The 20,849-nt window shown below is 54.5% G+C and overlaps 5 protein-coding genes across 5 annotated transcripts in view; 2 read left to right on the forward strand and 3 right to left on the reverse strand.

The window, feature by feature from the left end:
• MONBRDRAFT_29725 (uncharacterized protein) overlaps window positions 1-4,436 on the forward strand; it is a gene marked incomplete at both ends in the record, with an annotated part of 4,805 nt that extends 369 nt beyond the window's left edge. The window contains 18 exons of the mRNA XM_001750174.1: window positions 584-792; window positions 872-956; window positions 1,050-1,099; window positions 1,188-1,247; window positions 1,353-1,461; window positions 1,541-1,607; window positions 1,745-1,772; window positions 1,894-1,989; window positions 2,214-2,441; window positions 2,526-2,692; window positions 2,794-2,889; window positions 3,133-3,230; window positions 3,324-3,381; window positions 3,462-3,551; window positions 3,627-3,708; window positions 3,809-3,947; window positions 4,035-4,201; window positions 4,296-4,436. Coding sequence (XP_001750226.1) covers window positions 584-792; window positions 872-956; window positions 1,050-1,099; window positions 1,188-1,247; window positions 1,353-1,461; window positions 1,541-1,607; window positions 1,745-1,772; window positions 1,894-1,989; window positions 2,214-2,441; window positions 2,526-2,692; window positions 2,794-2,889; window positions 3,133-3,230; window positions 3,324-3,381; window positions 3,462-3,551; window positions 3,627-3,708; window positions 3,809-3,947; window positions 4,035-4,201; window positions 4,296-4,436 — 1,970 coding nt within the window. The remainder of the gene's footprint in view (window positions 1-583; window positions 793-871; window positions 957-1,049; window positions 1,100-1,187; window positions 1,248-1,352; window positions 1,462-1,540; window positions 1,608-1,744; window positions 1,773-1,893; window positions 1,990-2,213; window positions 2,442-2,525; window positions 2,693-2,793; window positions 2,890-3,132; window positions 3,231-3,323; window positions 3,382-3,461; window positions 3,552-3,626; window positions 3,709-3,808; window positions 3,948-4,034; window positions 4,202-4,295) is intronic.
• A 282-nt stretch (window positions 4,437-4,718) lies between these two features.
• Window positions 4,719-8,395, reverse strand: MONBRDRAFT_34468 (uncharacterized protein; the record flags this gene model as incomplete). Its single annotated transcript, XM_001750219.1, has 16 exons — window positions 4,719-4,988; window positions 5,063-5,239; window positions 5,367-5,485; window positions 5,587-5,746; window positions 5,885-6,139; window positions 6,216-6,296; window positions 6,384-6,458; window positions 6,594-6,656; window positions 6,790-6,866; window positions 6,974-7,133; window positions 7,220-7,302; window positions 7,418-7,469; window positions 7,543-7,599; window positions 7,741-7,926; window positions 8,037-8,153; window positions 8,252-8,395. The coding sequence occupies 16 exons, from the start codon at window positions 8,393-8,395 to the stop codon at window positions 4,875-4,877; spliced, it is 1,920 nt and encodes a 639-aa protein (XP_001750271.1). The 3' UTR covers window positions 4,719-4,874.
• Window positions 8,396-10,021: 1,626 nt separating this feature from the next.
• On the forward strand, window positions 10,022-10,696 carry MONBRDRAFT_29727 (uncharacterized protein; the record flags this gene model as incomplete). Its single annotated transcript, XM_001750175.1, has 1 exon — window positions 10,022-10,696. The coding sequence occupies one exon, from the start codon at window positions 10,022-10,024 to the stop codon at window positions 10,694-10,696; it is 675 nt and encodes a 224-aa protein (XP_001750227.1).
• A 238-nt stretch (window positions 10,697-10,934) lies between these two features.
• On the reverse strand, window positions 10,935-16,280 carry MONBRDRAFT_34469 (uncharacterized protein; the record flags this gene model as incomplete). The annotated part of the gene is made up of 19 exons (XM_001750220.1): window positions 10,935-10,964; window positions 11,088-11,189; window positions 11,309-11,445; window positions 11,541-11,637; window positions 11,705-11,970; window positions 12,107-12,458; window positions 12,551-12,673; window positions 12,800-12,841; window positions 12,950-13,215; window positions 13,334-13,528; window positions 13,615-13,681; window positions 13,777-13,887; window positions 14,000-14,107; window positions 14,223-14,291; window positions 14,448-14,671; window positions 14,803-14,866; window positions 14,949-15,095; window positions 15,182-15,635; window positions 15,817-16,280. 19 exons carry the CDS (start codon window positions 16,278-16,280, stop codon window positions 10,935-10,937), a joined length of 3,318 nt encoding a protein of 1,105 aa, XP_001750272.1.
• A 938-nt stretch (window positions 16,281-17,218) lies between these two features.
• Window positions 17,219-20,735, reverse strand: MONBRDRAFT_34470 (uncharacterized protein; the record flags this gene model as incomplete). Its single annotated transcript, XM_001750221.1, has 14 exons — window positions 17,219-17,364; window positions 17,492-18,025; window positions 18,201-18,337; window positions 18,436-18,476; window positions 18,576-18,674; window positions 18,772-19,071; window positions 19,263-19,345; window positions 19,434-19,580; window positions 19,664-19,811; window positions 19,925-20,055; window positions 20,137-20,242; window positions 20,338-20,378; window positions 20,500-20,568; window positions 20,690-20,735. The coding sequence occupies 13 exons, from the start codon at window positions 20,733-20,735 to the stop codon at window positions 17,886-17,888; spliced, it is 1,488 nt and encodes a 495-aa protein (XP_001750273.1). The 3' UTR covers window positions 17,219-17,364; window positions 17,492-17,885.
• Window positions 20,736-20,849: the final 114 nt, after the last annotated feature.

Raw genomic sequence — 20,849 nt, forward strand, 5'->3', positions numbered from 1 at the left:
GCGTTTTATAACACACACACACACACACACACACACACACACACACACACACACACACACACACACACACACACACACACACACACACACACACACACACACACACACACACACACACACACACACACACACACACACACACACACACACACACACACACACACACACACACACACACATTTTTTTTCTCATTCTTTTGTGTGCGGGGTTAAACGGCAGTCAGGTCGGTGCTTCGGGTGCTGCCGTTCTGCTCACAGGAGCGAGCTGCGATGGGCCCCGAGGCTTGGCTCTCACCGTGTACATGCTGCGTGTTGCTTAGCGCACAGACTGGTATCACCGGTCAACGATGACGACAAAGGAGGTGGCTGATCTGCTGGCGCTGCTGGATCGGGCACGTTGCGCCGGTCACTGGGTCGAGGCGGCGGATGCTGCTCAAAAGCTGAGTGCTCTCCAAACAAGCGGTCGGCGAGGCACGTTTTGCGCTCTGGTTGATCTCGCTTTTTTGGTGACCAGTGTCCATAGCTTGCGCTCCTGCCCGACCTTCTTCCTTCTATTCACCGGGTCTTCACACTTTTGCGCTCAGGTCTGAGCGAGCTGGTGTGGGCCCAAGCCAGTCTCAGTTCGCGCCCCAGCTCGTCCGACTCTTTGATGCACTTGAGCACGGCCAATGGGCATCTTGAAAAGGCACAGGCCATCTTGGAGGCCAACAGTGATCGCTTTCTTTTCCACGCCCTCAAGTGTCAGCTTCAGTATCGCCTGGGCGATGCCGGCCAGCTGCACAACGACTTTTTGGTGCGCCCCGTTCCCGATGTCGCCCGCGTGCCTCCATGACTTTGCGTGTCTTGCTCAACCCGATGCGCCGCCCGAGCAGAAATGTATCGACACTGCCGACCCTGTGTGTCAGTCAGGATCTCTGTTCGAGCGCCTGGTCTTGCTTCAAACTTGCGCCATGCACAGTACGCCGTTTTCCTCGCAAGACCGATTCGCTAAGTTTTCTTGTGACTGCTTCTCATGCCGGCTGTTCTCGCCTTCAACCTGCTTGTGTTTAGTGGCTCTATGCGCCGAACACCAGCATCAACAGATGGGCTTTTTCACAAAGGTGCGTGCGCAAGGATAATACCTGACTACAACCTTTTTCTGTTCGCACTCATTTTTTTTCTCTTTTCCATTGATCTTGTTCCGCGCAGGCCGTCCAGGCACTGTCTCAGCGACGCATGACGCCAATCGAAGCCGACTATACCGTTTTCGTCCGTCCACCCTCACCTCAATCCCACCCTCGTGATCGTTCCTCGGTTCAACGACATTGATCCATCACTATCACTCCTCACACGAACGGCGCCGGCGTTGCCTAGGCTGAATCACTATGCAAGGACGTGGCCCACGCCATAGCCATGGTCGTGGCCTCACACGATCGTGATCCTGCGGCCGAGCGCCTGGTCCAGATCATGTGCAGCCACGCCGGTTTGTCGTCAACTTGCAGCCGTCCTGGTGTCTGAGCAACCAAACCTAACACGTGCATCGACCCTCTTGGATCTTGTAGTGCCTGCCATCATTCGTGGCCGCCTCACACCGCTCGTTCATTTCTACTCGGTGGAAATTCAACGACGGTACGATCTGACTCCTGCCACACTCGCTTGTATGCGGCCAGACCGGGCAGAATGGCAAATCTCAACCTTGGTCTTTCTCTCTTGCCCAACCGCAATTGCTTGTGGGATTTTATTTTTATTTTTATATTATCTTGCAGCGTCACGGACGGCGATCAACTGAGAGCGGTTCGCCATCTCGACTTGCCGCATGCATCCACCGCCCCGTAGCCTGCTTGCTACCTCCAAGCACCCAGGCGCGCTCATTATGTTCCTCTTCTTTGCTATTCTCCTGGTCATTTATATCCAGCTCTGGGAAGGTCTGGCGGCTTCAACTGAAGAGAAGGATCTTGCAGCTCTAGTTGACGTGTTTAGCCAACGTCTTGATCTTGAGGTCTTGACCGAGGTACGCCTCGCGCAACGCAAACCAGCAATATTCATTACGGGGAGACCGCGTCGGCTGGCCTCGCCGACTCCTCACCACTCCATGATCGACCTCGCTTCCGTCATCTCTCTGCGCCCATGTTGTTGACAATAGATTCTCGAAGACGGTTTGCATTTTCACGGCCTTTCAGCCGAAGGCAACATTCGGATGCTCTGGCTTGCCCTCTCCCTCAACCCGTAAGCAAGTACGCCAAGTACGCATGCCCTTCCCGAACAACGCCAAACTCACCGCTGTGGGATCTGGGTCCTTTGTGTCTTTGTGCCCGGCTCTACCGCACTAGCACCTCCCTGCGTCGTCGGCGCATCCTGCAAATGCTGGTCAACGAGGCCTTTGCAGATGACCTCGAGCGCTGGACAACTGCCGCTTGCCTTCTGCTTCAGACCTCGATTGCCCTCGATACAGACGTCAACGACGTAAGCCATCTGCCCTGGTTCAAATACACCTATAACTTGGCCCTTCAAGTCACAGTGTGCCCGAATCCTCAATCCTGAGCGTAGATTGAAGAACTGGCAAAGCGCGTGGAAGATCAAACCAGCAATGATTCTCGTTTCGTTCATGTGGCGCTGGCGCAAACATACCTTGCTCTTTATAAGCGTGGCTTCCGTGCTGCTACCAAACTCGCGCATCTGCAAAAGGCACAGGACATGGTCGTGCGGCTCGAAGCGTACGTCATTATCCCTTTGTGGCTCTGCTTGGCATTCGCTTCTCACACCGTGTCGATGGTGCACGCTTTTCAACCTCACGTGGACTGGTGCATGCGTCCAGTATGACCACTGACCTGACTAGCGTTGAGGCCGAGCTGGCCGTGCAAACTTGGGGCTTGGCGCAGCAGCTAGAGCATGCCGCCTTGATCAGTGCCACGTATGTGTGCAAGCTGACGCCAAACCTTGGGTTCTTCTTTCTCATTGTTGTTTTCTGAACGGCGACTCACGCTTTGCAACATCACGTGTGCGCAGAGCCGCTCGTCAACCAGATGCCAGTTGTCATCTACTTCACCTGCACGCCAATATTCTGACCGCCCTAGACCGGCACGTCTCCGTGACACACCATCGCTTGGTAAACTTGGGGCTCGTCATTTTCACGCATCCCTTGCTCCCGTTACAGGCATGATGAAGCGATGGCTGTGTTGCTGGAATTGCTACCGCGCCGGGACTTGGATCCTCGAGTGCTGCTTACACTGTGCGATCTCGTGACATATCGAGGTGAGCTTGTGGCTTTCCGATCACCCCTGGCGCCTCTTCCAAACCAGTGAATCCCATATTCACTCTTTGTTGCTCATCACCGCTGGTTCACAGAGGGCCCTCAAGAGACTCTGATGCTCATCAACTCGTTGCTCTTTGAACAAGACAACCTGTAAGAATGGCCCCTCGATTCTGAGTCAGCAATCAACTTCAGCTGCTCCGCTTTTCGCCTCATCGTCACACCCAATATAGGGATGCAGAATCTCTGCCTGCGGGTCTGGACAACCTGTCGGAAGAGCAAAGCGTAATGTCACACGATAAGTCGTCCCTCTTCTCCGAGTGGTACGTTGGCACTCGACGATGCATGCTTGTAGCTGGAGACGGCATTCACAACGTCTGGTGTCTTGTCCATGGTAGGGCGGGCACGAGCTTGCTGCCCGACTCCTCGCTTGTTTCACACCTTCAAGCGACTGCCCGCGTCAAGTCGTTTGCGGCCGACGTAAGTCATCCCACGCAGGAGGAGCTGCGTCATGTCCTCGCTTATCTTGAGACACATCCTGGTCAATGTCTTCATATTGCGCCTGGTTTTTGCTCTGCAGCTCTGGCTAGTAACCTTGAAGTGTTTCGTGGCGCTGGATGATTCGACCAACGCCGAGAGTAGCCTTCGTGAAGCCGTCCGCGCCGGCGCACATCCTGTCGAGTCTCACTATTGCGAGGCACTGCTTGAGCGATACCGTGGTGCGTGCATTTTGGAAGGAGCGGCGGAAGGCAGGCGGGTATCTCTGCTTTGCTCACCCTCAAGTTTCCTGTCCTGTCCAACACCAGGCAACGTGGATAGCGCAATCGAGGCAGCTGAGCATTGCCTGGCTCTGGATCCGCTGCACATCAACAGCATGCTGTTACTGGGCGAACTCTTTCTTGCGCGGGACGAGGTGGACATGGGCATCAATCGCTTGTCTACCGTCCTCCAACTTCACCCGACCCACTTGAAGGTACTGGCCATAAAATCTTTTGACCTCGCTTGCCAATCTGCCCGAGCATGATGTCACGTTCGCTTGGGCTGCCTGGAAATTGAAATCCCGCTAGGCACGCGTGCTGCTTGCCGACGCGCTGGACAAGACTGGTGACACGCTTCAATCGGCCCAACTGCTACTTGAGGCATTGGAGCTGGAACGCGGTGCTCCCCTTGTTTCGTTCAATGAGATCATGAGCCTACCTCTGGCGTGAAGACCCTCCTTTCTCTGAGGAACGAATTTGACATTAAAGCGGAGAAAAGAATTGATAGTATATTCCTGACGATGCACAGGACCACCGCATGCATCAACCGAACGACGGTGCAAGGGGTGACAACCGAATACACGCAAATCCAGCCGTGAAACTTTGCACCACACACAAACTCAAGCAAGACAGCAAGCAAAAGGAACAATCATCGGATGACACTCACGCAAACAAGCAGCTCTCTCACCAGCGCATGGCTGCGGGTACTATCATCCCCAATGGCCATCCCCTGGGGGTTTGGCCATGGGAAAGCAAAAGTACACCCGCCGAAAAACAGCAAGTGCCGCACATGGAAGATAGTCAATACAACGGTTCAAACTTTCAAAACACAACATGACGTCCTAAAAAAAAAGAGCCACCGCGAGGGGGCACAAAAATCTCCATTCCCTATAATTGTGTCTCATTGAGCACCTTGGTGCAAATGTTCTTATAATCCAAAGATGAGCCTGAGATACGCTTGTGACGAATGCCATTCATGAGCAAGCGTGGTAGCTTGCAAACCTATGATGAGCCGTTCCGCCGTGAGCAACCAACCGTCCAGAGACACGAATGAAATCGACGCCCTCAGTACGCACCTCCATCTCAAACACAATATCGCCATGCTCGCACAGCAGGCAAAAGTCATCCGAATTTTCAAAGATGACATCGTTCAGGGCGAGAACCCGTTTTAGCTCCTGCAGAATGTACTCGGGTTCCTTCGTGCTGGTATTGGTCATACTAAACGTAAAACGCAGCGCACGGGGCTTTGGCGCCTAAACACACCACGCCACCGAGCAAAGGAGAGGAGTGCCCAGGTGCAAGCGAATAAGCTCGGCCGGCTATGATGCAACTGGTACCAAAAAGGAGGGGCAGGAACGAGGGAGGGACAAGCATGCATACCCCCGTTGAGGATGCACGGCGGAACGACTGTCGCAAGCCTCGGCGCATGCGGTTGAGGACACCCGACTCGCCGTCCTCAGAGGGCGCCTCGCCACCCTCTGTGATGGTGCGGCGACGACCTATGGCCAAAGGTCGCCGAGTCAATGGGCGATGAAAAGTCACGGTCTTGATCAGGATACTCATGCAAGACCAGAGTGCAATCGTAGGGTGCAGGACGTACGGGTACCGCGCAAGCTCTGGGAAAGTGCCGAAGATTTGTTTGGTGATGTAGAATGAGTTGACGGTCCGCCTGCCGTAGATGCACTCAAGTGCGTTGCGGCAAGTTGCTCCACGGGAACAGCCACCGTCTTTGACTTGATCGTTGGACGAACAGCAGTAGCCTGGGAGAAAAAAAAATGAAAGAAAAAAGAAGAAACAACACGACAAAAAGAGTTGAGCTGTCGCTTGATGAGGAGGAAGGGCAGCTGTTCAGCAGAAAAAAGCACGAACAGCACTTGTGCTGCCACACTAAAACCGACCGAGGAGGCAGTGTGACGGCGCGGGGCATTGGGGATGGCGGGCAAGGCTTTGCCTCGGCCAGGGGGAGCGCCACCGGAACCAGCGCGCTGGAATTGCTTGAGGCGGTCCACTCGTGAACCCCCAGCGGTGGGCATGGCTCGTGTCGGAGCCACTTGGTCTGAGGCCGAAGATCCAGCCAGGGCGTTGGGTGCTGATGCGCGAGGCGACTTGGTCTGGTCGCCTGCTGCCGTTGCTGGCCGAGCTGTCTGAGCAGGCTGCATCAATTAACATGAGTGATGTATTGTGAGGACGCTGCAGACGTGTGAAGAAGCGCAAGGGAGGCGGGCAAACCTTGGTGTGTTGCTTAAAAGTGTCTGGGCTGGCAAAAGGCAGCAGCAAATAGGCGGCCGTGTGCTGGTCGTACAGATCACGCTGCATGGATCCAAACAAGAAAGACGCACATCCGCACTGTGAGCCCTCTTGGGATGGCATGGATCTTGTGCGCGGGTATGGCCATACCTCAAGGGAGCTGATAACTTCTTCCTTATTAAAGCCGAGCTTCTCCAGCAGAGCAAAGCGCTCGGGATCGCGGAGCTAGAAGGGCGCCGATGGAGAAGCGTTAGTTGATCCAAAAAGCGCACGAATCTGAATTTCACATTCCAAACAACCTGCTTTTCCCGCCAGCCAAACGTGGTCCTGCGTGCAAAGCCAGGCCATGGAAAAACGTACATCTGGGGTGGGATGCTCGTAGGGTGTCAGAGGGCTATCTTCAAAGCCCGTGTTGATCCAAGGCTACGTGTAGATGTCCCAGGAAGCGGCAATGGTGGGTCAGCACCCATGTAATTTGAAGCGCACGGGTGTCAAAGCAAAAAACTGGGCCACAAGCGTGAACTTGAAAAAAAAAATATGGCGAGCAGGAACAAACATCGGTCATGACTTGTGTCAGGTTGCAGCGCTTGGACGGTGTCAAGACGAGAAATCTTCTTAAAAGCCGTTCGCACTCTGCGCATGAGCAGAAATAAATGAGATTCAGGACCAGTTTTTCCTCCCACGACAACCATGGGGCATCTGCGGTCAAACCGAAACAGAAATGGAGAGCAAAGACCAACCAGTGGACATGTAAAAAGGGATCCTATATTTGCCCTTCAACACGCGATCACGCAGTTCCTTGAGGGTTGATCCGTCAAAGGGTAAAGCTCCGCTGATGAGGGTGAAAAGAATGACGCCACAACTCCAGACATCAACCTCTGGGCCAGTGTACTCGCGACCCTGAAGCGGACCAACGGGTCAAGGCAGGGCATTTGAGACCATAAAGGTATCCGTGGATTTGCCTCATCTTTGAGCTTATGACGCACCTGAAAGAGTTCTGGGGCGGCATAAGGCGGACTACCACAGAAGGTGTTGAGCTTTTGATCCGGCTCATACATGTTTGCAAAGCCTAACACACGGTTGATCGCTGGTTAATGAGCCTCTTGCAAGTTGAAGAAGTGGCAAGTACAATGCGGTCGCGGGCTGTGGGGCGGGGTGCAGGGAGGTCAGGCATGAAGACATACCAAAGTCGGCGATTTTAATTTGCAGGTCTTTGTCCAACAGCAGGTTCTCGGCCTATGTGAGGTAGAAGTGGCACGACAATCAAGACCAGACATCTTGACCAACGGGTAATGCCAGCCGCCCCTACCTTGAGGTCACGATGGACGATACCCCGGGCATGGCAGTATTGCAGTGCCGAGACAATCTGATGGTGCATCGCAAGTGTCCAAACAGGTAAGAAGGCGTAAAACCCTAGTACGCAAGGAAGCTGTTTTTTTTTTTTTTTCCTTCTTCTTCTTTTTTAAAAAAAAAAGCAGGCAGCGAGGACCACGGTGGCAGATCAAACCTGGCGAAATTTGATGCGGGCCTCTTTCTCTTTCATGCGACCGTGGGACACCAAGTAATCAAAGACTTCGCCACCGGACGCATACTCCATGACGAGGTAGAGGTATTTGGGAGTATCAATGACTTCGTAGAGCTTGACAATGTTTGGGTGATTCAGCATCTTGAGGATGCGCACTTCTCTCATGACCTAAACATGAAAAAAAAGACGGGTCGGCGTGGGATCCTCAGTCAAACATTGCACTGGGACGTGGCGCTGATCATGAAAAGGCGGTGCAGGAGGAAAGAGTGCATTCGTACCTTGAGCATGTGAGATTCCTTGAGCCTAGTCTTATCAATGACCTTGATTGCCACCTCAACATTGGTCAGCTTGTGCTTGGCCAGCTTGACGCGTGCAAAATTGCCTTTGCCAATGGTCTGCGTCGCGCGTGGGACGAGGGTGAGATAAACTGCACATGGCGTCTTAAAAAGAAAAGCGAGAAGAGAGGTGGTCACGCTGTCGCAAACAAGCGCACCTTGTACATGATGTATTCGCCAATGGTCTGTGCAGAGCGCTCTGTGGAATAGGCGAGACACGGATGGTGAGCACGACTGTGTTGAAGGATGCTGACAAGCCTGCTGAATACAAGCACCGAAGCGGCAGCGGGGCGCACCGTCATCAAGCCGAGTCGGAACATGCGCTGCAGCTGCCTGTGAAATGTGCAAAAACGTAGCAAGTTCGGGAGGGGACACCATGGCATGCATCATCAAGGCAGAAGCGCCAATTGAACAGAACAGAAGCCATGGAGAAAGCTCAACGACATACATGTTCCGGCACGACTTGCAGCGGGGGAGTTGTCATGACTGTGGTCTTGGAAATGAGGCGGTATGTGACTGGTGCCAGCCCAGGTGGCGAAAAGGAAGAAAGAACAACGCTCAAGCGCGGAATCCCCAGGCCATGCCGTTTGCAAGGCGCTGAGAGTTTGATAAGAAAGCAAACGCTGTCGGGTCAATGCCGACTGCGTGTTGCGACGGGTCGGACCCAAAATGGCCGCGGACAGTCTGGATTCGGCTCACTGCACCAAACGTTGCAACTTTCACAACGCCAAGAAAACAAACCCTGTGCTACAAGAGTGCCAGGCGACGCGATGAGGTGAGTGAGCGTGCGGGAGCAGTAGTCGAATGTGATGCGCAGGACAAGCCACAGATGAAAAGTTGGCCCCCAAGCCACCACAGCAAAGTGCTAAGGAGCAATAGCGCTTCAAGGTGCGCACAAGGCCAGACAATGCTTGCCCGCGCGCCAGCCGAGACCGAAGCGCACGCCGGAACAGACCAACACACCTTTGAGCTCAAACTGGACGATGCACCGAGGCAACAGCGGCTTGAGTGCAACAACGCCGCAGCCACACTAGATAGCCCTGTATCTCACCGCCGGCCACCTCTACACCGCACCCCACTGGCTTCCCTATCAAACCCAGTGCCACTGCCACTGCCGTCGCACCCGGCAGCCGCTCACCGTACCGCTGCCGTTTGACCACAACAACAACAACAGCAAACAGCAACAGCAAACAGCAACAGGTGCTGGGAAAATGAAACCGTAAAAACAACAAAATCGTCTCTCTATCTCTCTTTGAATCTCTCTTTCTCTGAATCCCTTTCAAACTCTGTCTCTCAAACTCTCTCAAACTCTCTCAAACTCTCTCAAACTCTCTCAAACTCTCTCAAACTCTCTCAAACTCTCTCAAACTCTCTCAAACTCTCTCAAACTCTCTCAAACTCTCTCAAACTCTCTCAAACTCTCTCAAACTCTCGAGCCCTCTCTCTCAAACTCTCTCAAACTCTCGAGCCCTCTCTCTCAAGCACACACACACACACTCTCTCTCTCTCTCTTCTCTCCTGTGTTCCCTCTTCTCTACTTCTGTCTCTTCCACTCTTCTCTCCATCTTCCCGCTTTTCTCTCCTCGCTTTTCTCTTTCTCATTCTCTCAACTCTCTCTCTCTCTCTTGTCACAACTCATGCTCTCCCTCTCTCTCTTCTTTCTTCTCTCTCTCTTCTCATTCTCTCTCTTCCCTTCCACTTCTTTCTTTCTCTCTCTTTCCCTCTAAGCAATTCGTCTCTTTGGAACGAACAAGACAGAAGGATACCAAAGTTGTGTGAGAGAAAGTGTAGCATATGTCACACGTGTTCGCACCGACGTCCGCCACTGACACTTGGTAGTCATCAAGTACAGATGGTAGCCCTGCTGAAGTGCAAATGTCAGACAGTGATGTCAGACTGTATCGTCAGCCGTTCAGAGCCGTTGTTGAATGCACCATTGCGCCCAAGCCCTCTTTGTCGACAAAGTTTTCCCGCCAGCCAGAGTCGGATTCGGGGTTTTTCCTGGCACATGGACGGAGCACAAATCCGTTCAAAGTCGATCCGCGGATAGCGACAGTGATCCGTATCCCTTTCTCTCCCTTTCCGTCTCCCTCTCCCTCTCTCCCTCTCTCCCTCTCTCCCTCTCTGCGAAGCGGAGGCAACCCAGCTGTCTGACCATGGCGTCCCTGGAACCGTTTGAGCAGGCGCCACCGCTTGACACCTCGAATGCTTTGGCGACGAATCAGCCAGTCAAGCAACGCACGATTGACGGCGTGACCATCTACTTTGCCCCCCGAGCCAACAACACGCAACAGGACCTTCAGCCGCTCTTACAGCGTAAGCGTGAGCTTGAAAAGCAGTTGCACAAGCTGCGACTCGTGCAGGGGTATCGCAGCGAGCAATTCGCCGAGCTGCCCGCCTTGAGCGATCGCTGGACACAGCTCTGCGAGCAGCTGGTCGCTGACCTCTTGGCACTGGCCCCGGACAAGACGCGCAAGCACCTGCTCTTCCACTACGGTCTTGACCGCTTCCTCCCTGCTCAACCAGATGGAGAAGAGGACGACGATGACGATGAAGAAGAGAAGAGCGATGGCGATCATGCCCACAATGCGCCCACAGGGTAGACTTGGTATTGCAACTGCCACTTGACAACCAGATTGTGACAAGCTGAGCTTGGAGATTGAGGAGCGATGCCGTTCCATGAAGTGATTCAGACATTGAAATTAATTGAAATGAATACAAAAGTACCACATGGCCTGCACGATCACGACGACTCGGACACTTCACCCAGCCAAAGGTGGGGCCTGAGCAGGGACACCTGTACAATAAAACTCGTCCGACCCTCTCACGCGTGCTTTTTGTTCAAGCCGAAGTTGAAAAGTATCGGGGAACCTGGCAAAAGCCCGTTGCAATCACACACACGCGGTAGACAGGGCCAACAGTGTAAGGACAGAAGCCAAGGACGAAAGACAGGTGGATCCTGTCAACATGACAGCCAATCAAGTAAGTGCTTACCGCTTCACGCAGCGTCTGCGTCAACCGATTTCCGTGCTCCAACGCACGCAAGCTCTGACGCATGGCTCGCAACCGAGCCTGCGCAATGGTGCGGCAGCGTGACTGCAGTCGATTGTACGCGGATTCATCCCAATGTGAGTTGCCGTATGATCAAAAAAAAAAAAAAGAGATTCTCGTGGACAATGAAGCTGTTGCCCCTACGACAACCGGTCACTACATACAATGGCATTGGGTCGAACGCCACAGGTGGTGGCCAAAGCCCGAAACTTTTCTTCGCTGCTCACGGCTTCATAATCCCGGACCAGCGAGCGCAGCTGCGACTCGAATAGAGCTGCCTTTTGTTGCCACACCAAAGCACCTGCCCCAGCCCGGAACGAAACGATTGGTAAGATGAGGCGCTCAAGGCTTCACGCTGGAAAAAGAAGAGAGAGAAATGATCGTCCCAGGACATACGCTCCAAGACGCGATTGTAGCACATTAGCAGGTTGGCGGCCGCCTTGCTGGTCTGTCCCGTCGTTGCTGTCTGCAACATGTACAGCCCGCGCTCCTCCTGCGCCACCACAAAGATCAGCCATCGACCATCCAAGCGCCCAAGCAGCGACAACAGCACTACTCACGTTTGTCTCGACGGCCGTATCCAGTGCACCAAAGGCATTGGCCAACGCGGCAATGGTCTCGTCCAAGGTGGTCTTGTATGAACACTTGAGAATGCTCTTGAGCTGACCGAGCGCCTTGAGCAAATTCTGATACCGCTGATCAACCGCCATCGACGGCGAGTTCAAAAAGCCGTCATCCAGTTCAGGCACCCCAGTCGAAGAGTTGTAAATATCAACATGTGAATGTTGACCCGAGGTGGCCCGCGCATCGCCGGCCGAGGCATTGCCTATCATCCAAGCCAGCCGCCCAACAGATGAGGAGCCGCAGAAGAGCATCAAGAAAGACGTGGTACAAGGCCGTAGACAAAAAAAAGAGACTGGCCCGGAGTGACAACAACACAAGGCCGGCCCTGGCGCATGTACCTTCAGCAGAAAGTTGGATGTTCACAAAAAGAGTCGTGCCCGAGAGCCGCTGGTGTGTCGCCGACAAGAGCCGAACGTGACGGTACCCCTCCTGGAGCGAGGTCAGGGGAATCACGGCCTGTGCAATGAGGTCGTCCTGGTTGCTGACGTCGTAATCATACACGACAAAAGTCAAAAGAGCCAGGTCGGGCGCATGAAGGTCGAACTCAAAAGCTTGATTCCAGCGCGGGTTGAAACCATTGTTGTCGACCACCGTGGTTTGTCCCGTGGCGCTATCAGCGGGAATGCCCTCGATGCCCACAATGACGTATGGGTCGATAATCTCGCCCTTTTGCGTGGCCCGACCACCAATCTAGAAGTGCAGGCATGGACATGCGCAGAGTGATGAGCCCCAACTCATGCCAATGGCCTGTCAGACCCGACACGAGAGCAGACAAGTCGTACCGTTGCCTTGGGCAGCTGCTGAGCGCTGATGACCTCGACGCGCAGCTTACGACCCAACGAAGGATCCAGCGTGCCCACGTCGTTGGGGTTAAACTTTGTCTCCGTCGATCGCAGAAACTCCGGCTAATCACCCATGCAATCACCCATGCATGCCAAAGATGAGTTGTGCCAGGGCGAACAGGTGCAAGCATCTGGGGCACGCAGAGTTTGCATCATGACTCGAGGTGCGCCCAATTCACAAGCACGGACCTTGAGCACATAGCCACAACCGCCGTTGTCCGCAAAACGACCCTACCATCGCCAGCAAAGCATGATTAGATTGTAGCGTAGATAAGCGTCGGAAAAGCAGCAATTCTGCCCAAACTCGTGATGACAACAAGCTCCAGCAAGCGCTCGCACCTGATTGAGGTGCATGGGAAGGGTGTGCGTTTGGTAGTTTAGGGCTACAATCTGGCAGCCAGCGTTCCACATGGGCTGAGGGTTGTAGTTGCTGGAGGAGACACGCAGGCCAGCGGGGTACGTGCGGGCCAGCTGGCGTGCGTTGCGCCGGACAAAGACATTTGTATCGTGCTCATTCTCCACCAAGCGCATGGCACGCTTTTCGCCAAAGGAAGACATTTGCATGGCCTTTTGCTCCGTAAAGCTCTGCTGCAGTTGGGCCACACCTAAAGAAGGATTGTACGTGATGACATGCATCACAATGAGAAGTGCTCTACACACACGCACAAACCAGGTAGCGCAGCACACACAAAATTGAATCGCGTTGAGTCAGCTCAACTATACCTTTAAACTTGACACCCGACAACGACACGATGTTGGAGAAAGCAGGGGAAACAAGCTTGCTCTTGGCGCTGGCGCCGTCCTTGCTGCCGCGCGCGTGGCGCTTGAGCGCCTTGGCTTGCTTACTCACACGCGTACGAACGGCACGAGGTTGGCTCTTCAGCTCGGACTGCCCACTCGAGGACATGTCCTCAAACGCTATTGATTCAGCAAACACCCAACCACAAGAATGAATACAGAGCGGAAGATATCACACCGCATGCTCAGGTCAGGCGGTGTTGTACCTTCAGATGCTTCGTCCTCGTCACTGACAGCGCCGTCGCCAGAGGCGGACGCTGGGTTGACTTTGCCCTATGGAAGGTAGGAGTTGGCAAGGGATGTATGAAATGGTTTTGCATGTTCAAGATGATGGCAGGATCTATGCAACGCGATTGCCACATTCGCACCTTCACAATCACCTTGCCCTTGAGCGAGGCGGGAGAGGGCATGGGTTCGGTGGAAAAGGGCACAACAGCCAGCCGCTCTCCAAAAGCAGCCTTGATGTACTCGGCCAGTTTCTGCCGTGTCGGGATGCAGTAGCACAGTGGAAGCCGGTCCGGAAATCAGTGCCTCATTCAGGACAAGGCCGACGGCACACCAAGAGCGGGCAATGATAAAAACACTACTCACGTCTTGCTGAGGAATGGAGAGGTGATTCTCGATAGACAGGATGAGAGGAAAGTCTGTCGTCACAAATCCGTGTTCGGCGCACGCGTTGATGACATCCTTGAGCAACACCTGGTTGTGTAGCCGCATACATCGTCCAGGCAAGGCAGAAGAGGGGAAGAAATCTTAGAACCACAATTGAAACAAAAGCAGAGTCAAACACGTTCTGGACGCAGGTTGAACGCACCTTACTGGTCAAGGTATGACCGTGGTAGACGACGGGTTCGCCGTCCTCGCCATCCCAACAATCAATTTCCTGAGACGCAAAAAAAAAAATACGTGGAGGGGTAACACGTTGGAAAGACCAATGCGTCAAGAAGTTCCATGCACGTGGAGAGCACGGTCAGGTGTGACAAAACCATGCGGGCGCGACCATTCTGCGCCGGGTGCTGAGCGAAAAGACGACACGTACTACGCAGCGACAGCCCATGCGAAGCGCTCGAATGTAGGCCTCAACGTCTGAAGAGCCATAGAGCTGGTCTTCCATCAGGTAGGTGTTGTGGGAGGAAGCGATAAAGTATTGGCTGAGGGGGCGTGTCATATCCTGGTAAACCTCAGATCGGTGTTGCTGCTTGTAAGCACTCGCCGAGGGGTCGGTCAGCATGTTGGTAAAGCCGTCAATGCCCATGAATCCATCTGTAGGAGCCAATCACGCATACGACCAAGGTGCACAAACCAAAGCGATGGATTGAGTGCAATTGATCAGAGCTTGAAAGGATGTATGGGCAGCAGCGGGCCAAGGTGCAAACTAAAATGAAACCACGCACCGTCGCGGGCATGCTCAAAGCGCTTGATGATAGCCTCGACTTCTTCCAACGATAGCTTTTCCTCCTGCATCATCAAACATGCGCGTTTACGGATGAAAGGCATGTGGGCTCGACAAGTAACCAGCGCAGCGCAGGCGCATGCTCACCTGTTCCACGCGCAGAAAGACTTGAAGCTGCTCTGGGCTTAAAGTGGCGTCATCGAATGTGTCGGTGGTTCCGGCAGACTGCACGCCGCCGGATCGCGAGCCGTATTTGTTCATGAGCGCACCCAACTCGGGGCGAGCCACAAGGGCCTGGTCGTCACAAGTCGGCATGTGAGAATGGGCCGCGTGCAGGGCACCCCACGTCGAGCAGCAACAGGCATGGGAGGTCGACAAACCTTGAAAAAACGGGCAAACTCCTTATAATCCAGCTGACCGTAGCCCGGGGTCCCCTTTTTATCACGGTCGGCTTGCATGAAGCGCTGCCGCAGATCGCGGCGCGGAATGGCGACATTGAGACGGAGCATGAGGCGTCGGATTTCCTCCAGGTTGAGTTGCTTGTCGTTGTTCAAGTCACTCTGATTGAACATGTCACGCAGCCAGGCATCACGCAAGCTGTTTTGTTCTTCGTACGGCACGGTGGCAAGATCGGCAAGGCGCTCACGAGCCACAAAGTGGTTGAGCGCAAGCACCCAGGTGTTGCGCAATGATTCGGTGGGCGCAACGAGATCCAAAATCTCCTCGGACTCGCCAAAAATCACGGAGAAGCAAAGGTCATCCTGCAGCATGTCACGCAAGCCCGGTGTGCCGTTATCATAGCTGCGTTGAAAGCTCGTGGTCTTGCGACCGGGCCTAGTGGATACACAATCGGTCGTGTCAGATTTGAGACGGGGAGGTGGGCGGCTTTGATGGGTTGTGACCACGTAGGCCATGCCCGAGTTGAAACGGCTGAGATCCAAGACATGGTGCAAATTGTTTCGCGACACACACACACGCGCAACACACACGCACACACACACTGAGAGGTACGCACCGAACTTCGCGAAGGACTGAGGCGCGGATCGAGGCCTCGCGTGAACCCTTGGTACGACTCAGCCACTGAATACGGGTTCCGGTGGGATCGATCCAAAATTCGCGCTGAAAAAGGCGCCCTTCGCGGACCTTGTAGAGGCTGCCAGTGCCCATTTGCAAGACACGCACGGCGCAGCATTCCACGACCAGCGTAATCTTGAGGCTATCGATCATCAGCTTGATGACGTCTGGTAAGGGCAGCTCGGTGACATCTTTACCATTGATGGCCACGATATAGTCACCATCCAGCAGGCTCGCATGCTGCGCCGGTGTGCCCTCCTGCACGCCGACAACAAAGGCCCCAAAGGCATGACGTGCTGCTAGGCTCCGGTCCAGAACCTGCCGCGATGGGACAAACCCCCACGGACGGCTAGGGTCTTGGCGCTGGAGCGTCACCGTCCGCTCAAAGAACGTGGAGGCATCCATGCTGGCGATCAACGACGCGCCTGCCTCTACCAAAGGTTCGACACAACACACCGAGATCAACACATGCCAGAGCAAAGGTCAGGCCGAGCGAGAGGACCCGAAGATCTAGCACGAGGCACGAGGCACGCCATGCCATGCCATGCTGCCCAACCAAAAACATAACGAGATCCACCCCGAATCAAACGAATCGACAATCCCGCCTCCAAAAGCATTTCACCCTCCTTTGTCCCCAGCTGTCGTGAGCATCTCCCCCCATCACCAGCCAGCCCTCTCCTCCTGCGCTGCCATCCATTAAAGTCAGTTAGTCAGTCAGTCAGTCAGTCACCTCTGCGGATCCAAAAATGAGAGAGAGACTGCGCTTGCTGCTGTACGTGTGTGTGTGTGTGTGTGCGTGTGTGTGCTTGGCTGGATTACACACACGTGTGGCAGCTTCATGTGCATTACAGCTTTGACATTACACGTCAGGTGTGGCACTCACATCCGCCCCCCGGTTGATTGGTTGTGTGAAAACAGTGACCATAACCATTTTCACAACTCGTCTGACAATTCGTTGCTCAATTTTTCTGACATTTGATGCAGATAAAGTGTAGTTTTTGTCGCACAATCGCAAAGCGGCGTTGGAGATGGCTGACCACCTGCCCACGCTCGCCGCGCCGGCGACGGCGGCTGGGGATGGTGTCCATGGTGTGGCTGCTGGTGCTGGTGGTGGTGGTGACTCGTCGTCCCACGAGGCTTTTCGGCGGTTGCTCTTCAAGTCGGACGCTCCGCAGGGGGCTTCTGGAGGTATGCTGTCTCTTGAAATGACCTGTTCTGGCCTCGCGTGACCACTTGCTGGCCCATCTGTCTTGCTCTGTCCGTCGCGCGTCTCACGACTACCGTATGCTCTACCTTTGCTTTAGTTTTGGCGCGAGCCCAGATGTTTTTGCAACAGGCCTCGCAAGCACCTGTGCCCTCGTCTGCCTGTGAACCAGAAATTGAAGACCAAAACGATGACGATGAGGACGAGGTCGGCCAGGACGATGAGGATGCCGGTCAGGAGCAGCGTCCAGAGTCCAACAAAACGGACATGCCTGCTGTAGAAATGGTACGGTCTGCTATGCCCATGACCTTGCCTGCCCCCTCACGCCATCATACCACTGATGATCACCCAACCCTCCTCCCTTCCTTTGTTTGCCAATGCGCATCTCCTCTCGTCTTGCCCCATTGCTTAGCATGTCCTTGGCGGTCTGTTTGAAGAGAAGCAGGCGGGTCAAGCCACAGATAGCGATGCCACGCTGGCTGATCAAGCCTTGGTGCACATGCTGGACCTGCAGCGCCAAGCTCAGAGCGCTGCCTCTGATCGCACCTCATCACCCACCCAGGACGAATCGCAAGGCGCCGCCTCTTCCATTCTCTTGCCCCGCGGCCTCCGCGGTCCTGACGCCTCCTGAGTTTACGCTTGACCTTTTTTTTTTTTTTGCAACGTGTATCGCACCTCGCCATTCCCTTCCCACCGACCCCTTATCCCCATGCTCCCGTCGACCAAATTATTAAAAAAACGGCTGGTCGACAAGCTGAGACTCCGTAACAACCTGGATTGGACACCCGATGCGGCCTTGCACGCTTTTATGCTGTCGAGCTCGCCACCGCCCGTACACCCATTAGACGATAATCCTTTGGAATGGCGAACAACTCGGCCTCTATCGCTCGCTCTTCAAAGTGGTGAAAAGTGACGCGTGCCGACACGGTCGGAAAGACGGGGATGTCTACGAGCCCAACGGGTGCCAATGCCAACGCATGAGCTTGATCCAACCCTCTACCCTTGTTTCGATGCCGTTGATATTGCCAAGTGTTTCTGGCCATGACCTCGCTTCCGCGCTGAGCGCCAAATTGTCATGCCTCTTTTGCAAAACACCTTCACTTTCAAGCCACATCACATACCCAGCTTGACGGGGAAGCCTGGGGGCAGGCGTTGCTGCAGAAAGGTGGTCATCGAATGAATCATGGGATCCGTGGGTGCCACGGCCTCGAGCAGCGTGACCAGGTGCTCGATGGTGAGTGGAAAGCCTTGGTGCATCCTACCCAAACAGAATCGTGAGACACACCTGTAATCCCCCGCCATTTCCCCAAACCAATCACAATGCGAGCCGGAGTGTGGAGGGTACAACCGTCTTACCACAGTGTTGCCCGATGATTCTTGCGCTTGTCCTTTGTAGTCTACACAAACAAGCAAAAGCAAGAACAACGAGGCACCTGTAAGTATTTTCAACTTTATGGTTCGCAACGTCCAAATCATAAGCATCATGTGGTACACACAAAGGGGCGACCCAGATAGGGTGGGTCGGCGCTGGCCTGATATTCATCAAACGTGATTGCGGGGGCCTCGTGCCGAGGCAGCGAGCTCAAGGGTGGGTCCTGAGTCAGACCGAAAAGCAGAGGCAGGGTCAAGAAGAGCGGCGATGATGAACATGCACAGAGGCCACAGTGCGCAAAGTTGCAAGCGCTTACATACCGGATACTCTTCTTCGTCATCCCCATTATGGTTGGTGCGTGCCACCTGATCCAACGGCGCGGAAGCATCCTCGTCCACATCACTGTCTGCTGAATCAGAGGGCACGTCTTCTGGGCTCACGTCGTCTCCATCGGCCGAGCACTTGGAATTGCGGCGCCCCTCATGTGCTGGACGACCAGCAGCATGCGCAGCTTTCATGCGGGCAATGAGCGCCTTGCGCCACGCCCGCAACTCTGGCGTCAGATGCTCGGCGCGGTGCTTGGACACCACGCCAACCTGGGTCAAATCATACACGTCGCACTGTGCAGACACCCACAGTGAGTAGAGGAGAGGCGGATTCCGCGCGCACAACGGCAACAGGCAGAACCAAGGCCGAGCTAGCAAATGGACAATTAGGTCATACAGCCCGGCGGACGCTTGACCGGGGCAAAGCGTCTGGCCTCGTTGCATCCCTTTGGATTTAGGGTGGAATTTTCAGGCGGCTCACGCACCTCATATTCACCAATGGTTTCCTGTCGCTCGGTGCGAAAGCCATAAATACCAGACAACGCTCGAGTGCACACGGCATGATCCACTATACGAGCCCACGACGTGAGCTGCTGCGTGCATGCCAACACACAAGCAAGCCTAAAGCCTCAACGTTTGGGAAGAAGCTGACGAACCATCAATTGAAACGTCCACCTGCTCAGTCGTCTGCAAGTCCTCCAGCATCATGTCGCGCTTTTCTGGGGTCATGTGACCCACGTCAAAGACCTGCTTGCGATAATACCCGCGCTTCTCGTGATTCAAATGATACAGCATTAAGCCATCTGGTGCCAACCGACGACAACCACAGGGGAATGAGAAGTTTACAGCATACGGCCCGGGGCCCGGGCAATCAATCAACACGAACCACGGCCATCATTGCGGATGATGATTGTCATGTCCCCACGCCCAATGCCTGAGGGTGAGATGGCCAAGTGCGTATCGAGACGCAGCTCTGATCCGCGCTTGTACAGCGTCACCTCATCTTGTGGCAACATTTTGGAGACCAGCGGCACCTACACAACCACAGCGCGGGCGCTGAATGGCAATCGTCTCGGGCAGAGACGCTCAAGTATCGAGTATGCACAAGTGCACACTCAAGAAGCAAAATGTGTCAAGGTCATCATACCCAAGAGTGGACGTCCCAGTGCATGCGAAGCTGAAAGTCGGGCCGTGCGGCCAGCACCTGCAGAAACTCCTCCGACTTTGCCTTGGTCTCGCTCAAGTCGTGCTGCACCTGCGCATCCAGTAGGCGCGACACTAGCAAGCGGCAAGCCGCAGCAAGGCGTGGTCAGCAGCGAGCACATGCATGGACGTGCTGATGCACAATGTTCGACTCACAAATGGGCGTGTTTCCGATGCCAATGGCCTCGCACAGCACGGGCCAGCCGTCCTTGGTCTTGGTATCGATCTCGGCACCCGCAGCCAACAAGGCCTCGGCCACAGCCTGATCCAGCAATTCGGCCGGATGAGATGATTGAAGAACGATACAGATTAATGCGATACAGACAAACACCGTTCAGGATCATCAACACGGTGTACCTCGTGCTGACGATAGACAGCCAGCATGAGCGCCGTGTGTCCTGGCAAAGCAAACCATGAACGTGCGGCACGACGGGTTCAGCGTGAGTCGGACGGTGCAGGTGCAAAACAAGTCAACTCATCCTCAAAGTCGGCAGTCAGGCGCTTGTGGTGTCAGCTCACCATGCTTGTCGCGCGCGTCCACGTCACAGTCCTTCTTCCGCAGCGCCGTCTGAAGGGCCTGCAGGTCACCTATCTCAATCCAGCGCATCAATGCCATCGGAGGGCCCACGAAGACGGTAGCAGGACACGCATCAAGCACCAGCAGTGTGAGCATTTGCACGGCAATGCCTCCAGCCATCCCTCGACGCACCATCATAGGCGGCGCGATGCAGCGCCAGAGCTCCTTGGTCTGCCATCTTGAATCCACATCAACATCAACACCAGCAGCATTAACTTGAAAAAATGGCGCACAAACCCTTTTGAAAAGTCATGTACCTTCACGTTACGTACAGCAACAAGTCTGAATTCAT

Source organism: Monosiga brevicollis, genomic scaffold, assembly GCF_000002865.3.
Source record: "Monosiga brevicollis MX1 MONBRscaffold_38 genomic scaffold, whole genome shotgun sequence".
In the NCBI taxonomy this organism is placed as follows: domain Eukaryota; class Choanoflagellata; order Craspedida; family Salpingoecidae; genus Monosiga; species Monosiga brevicollis.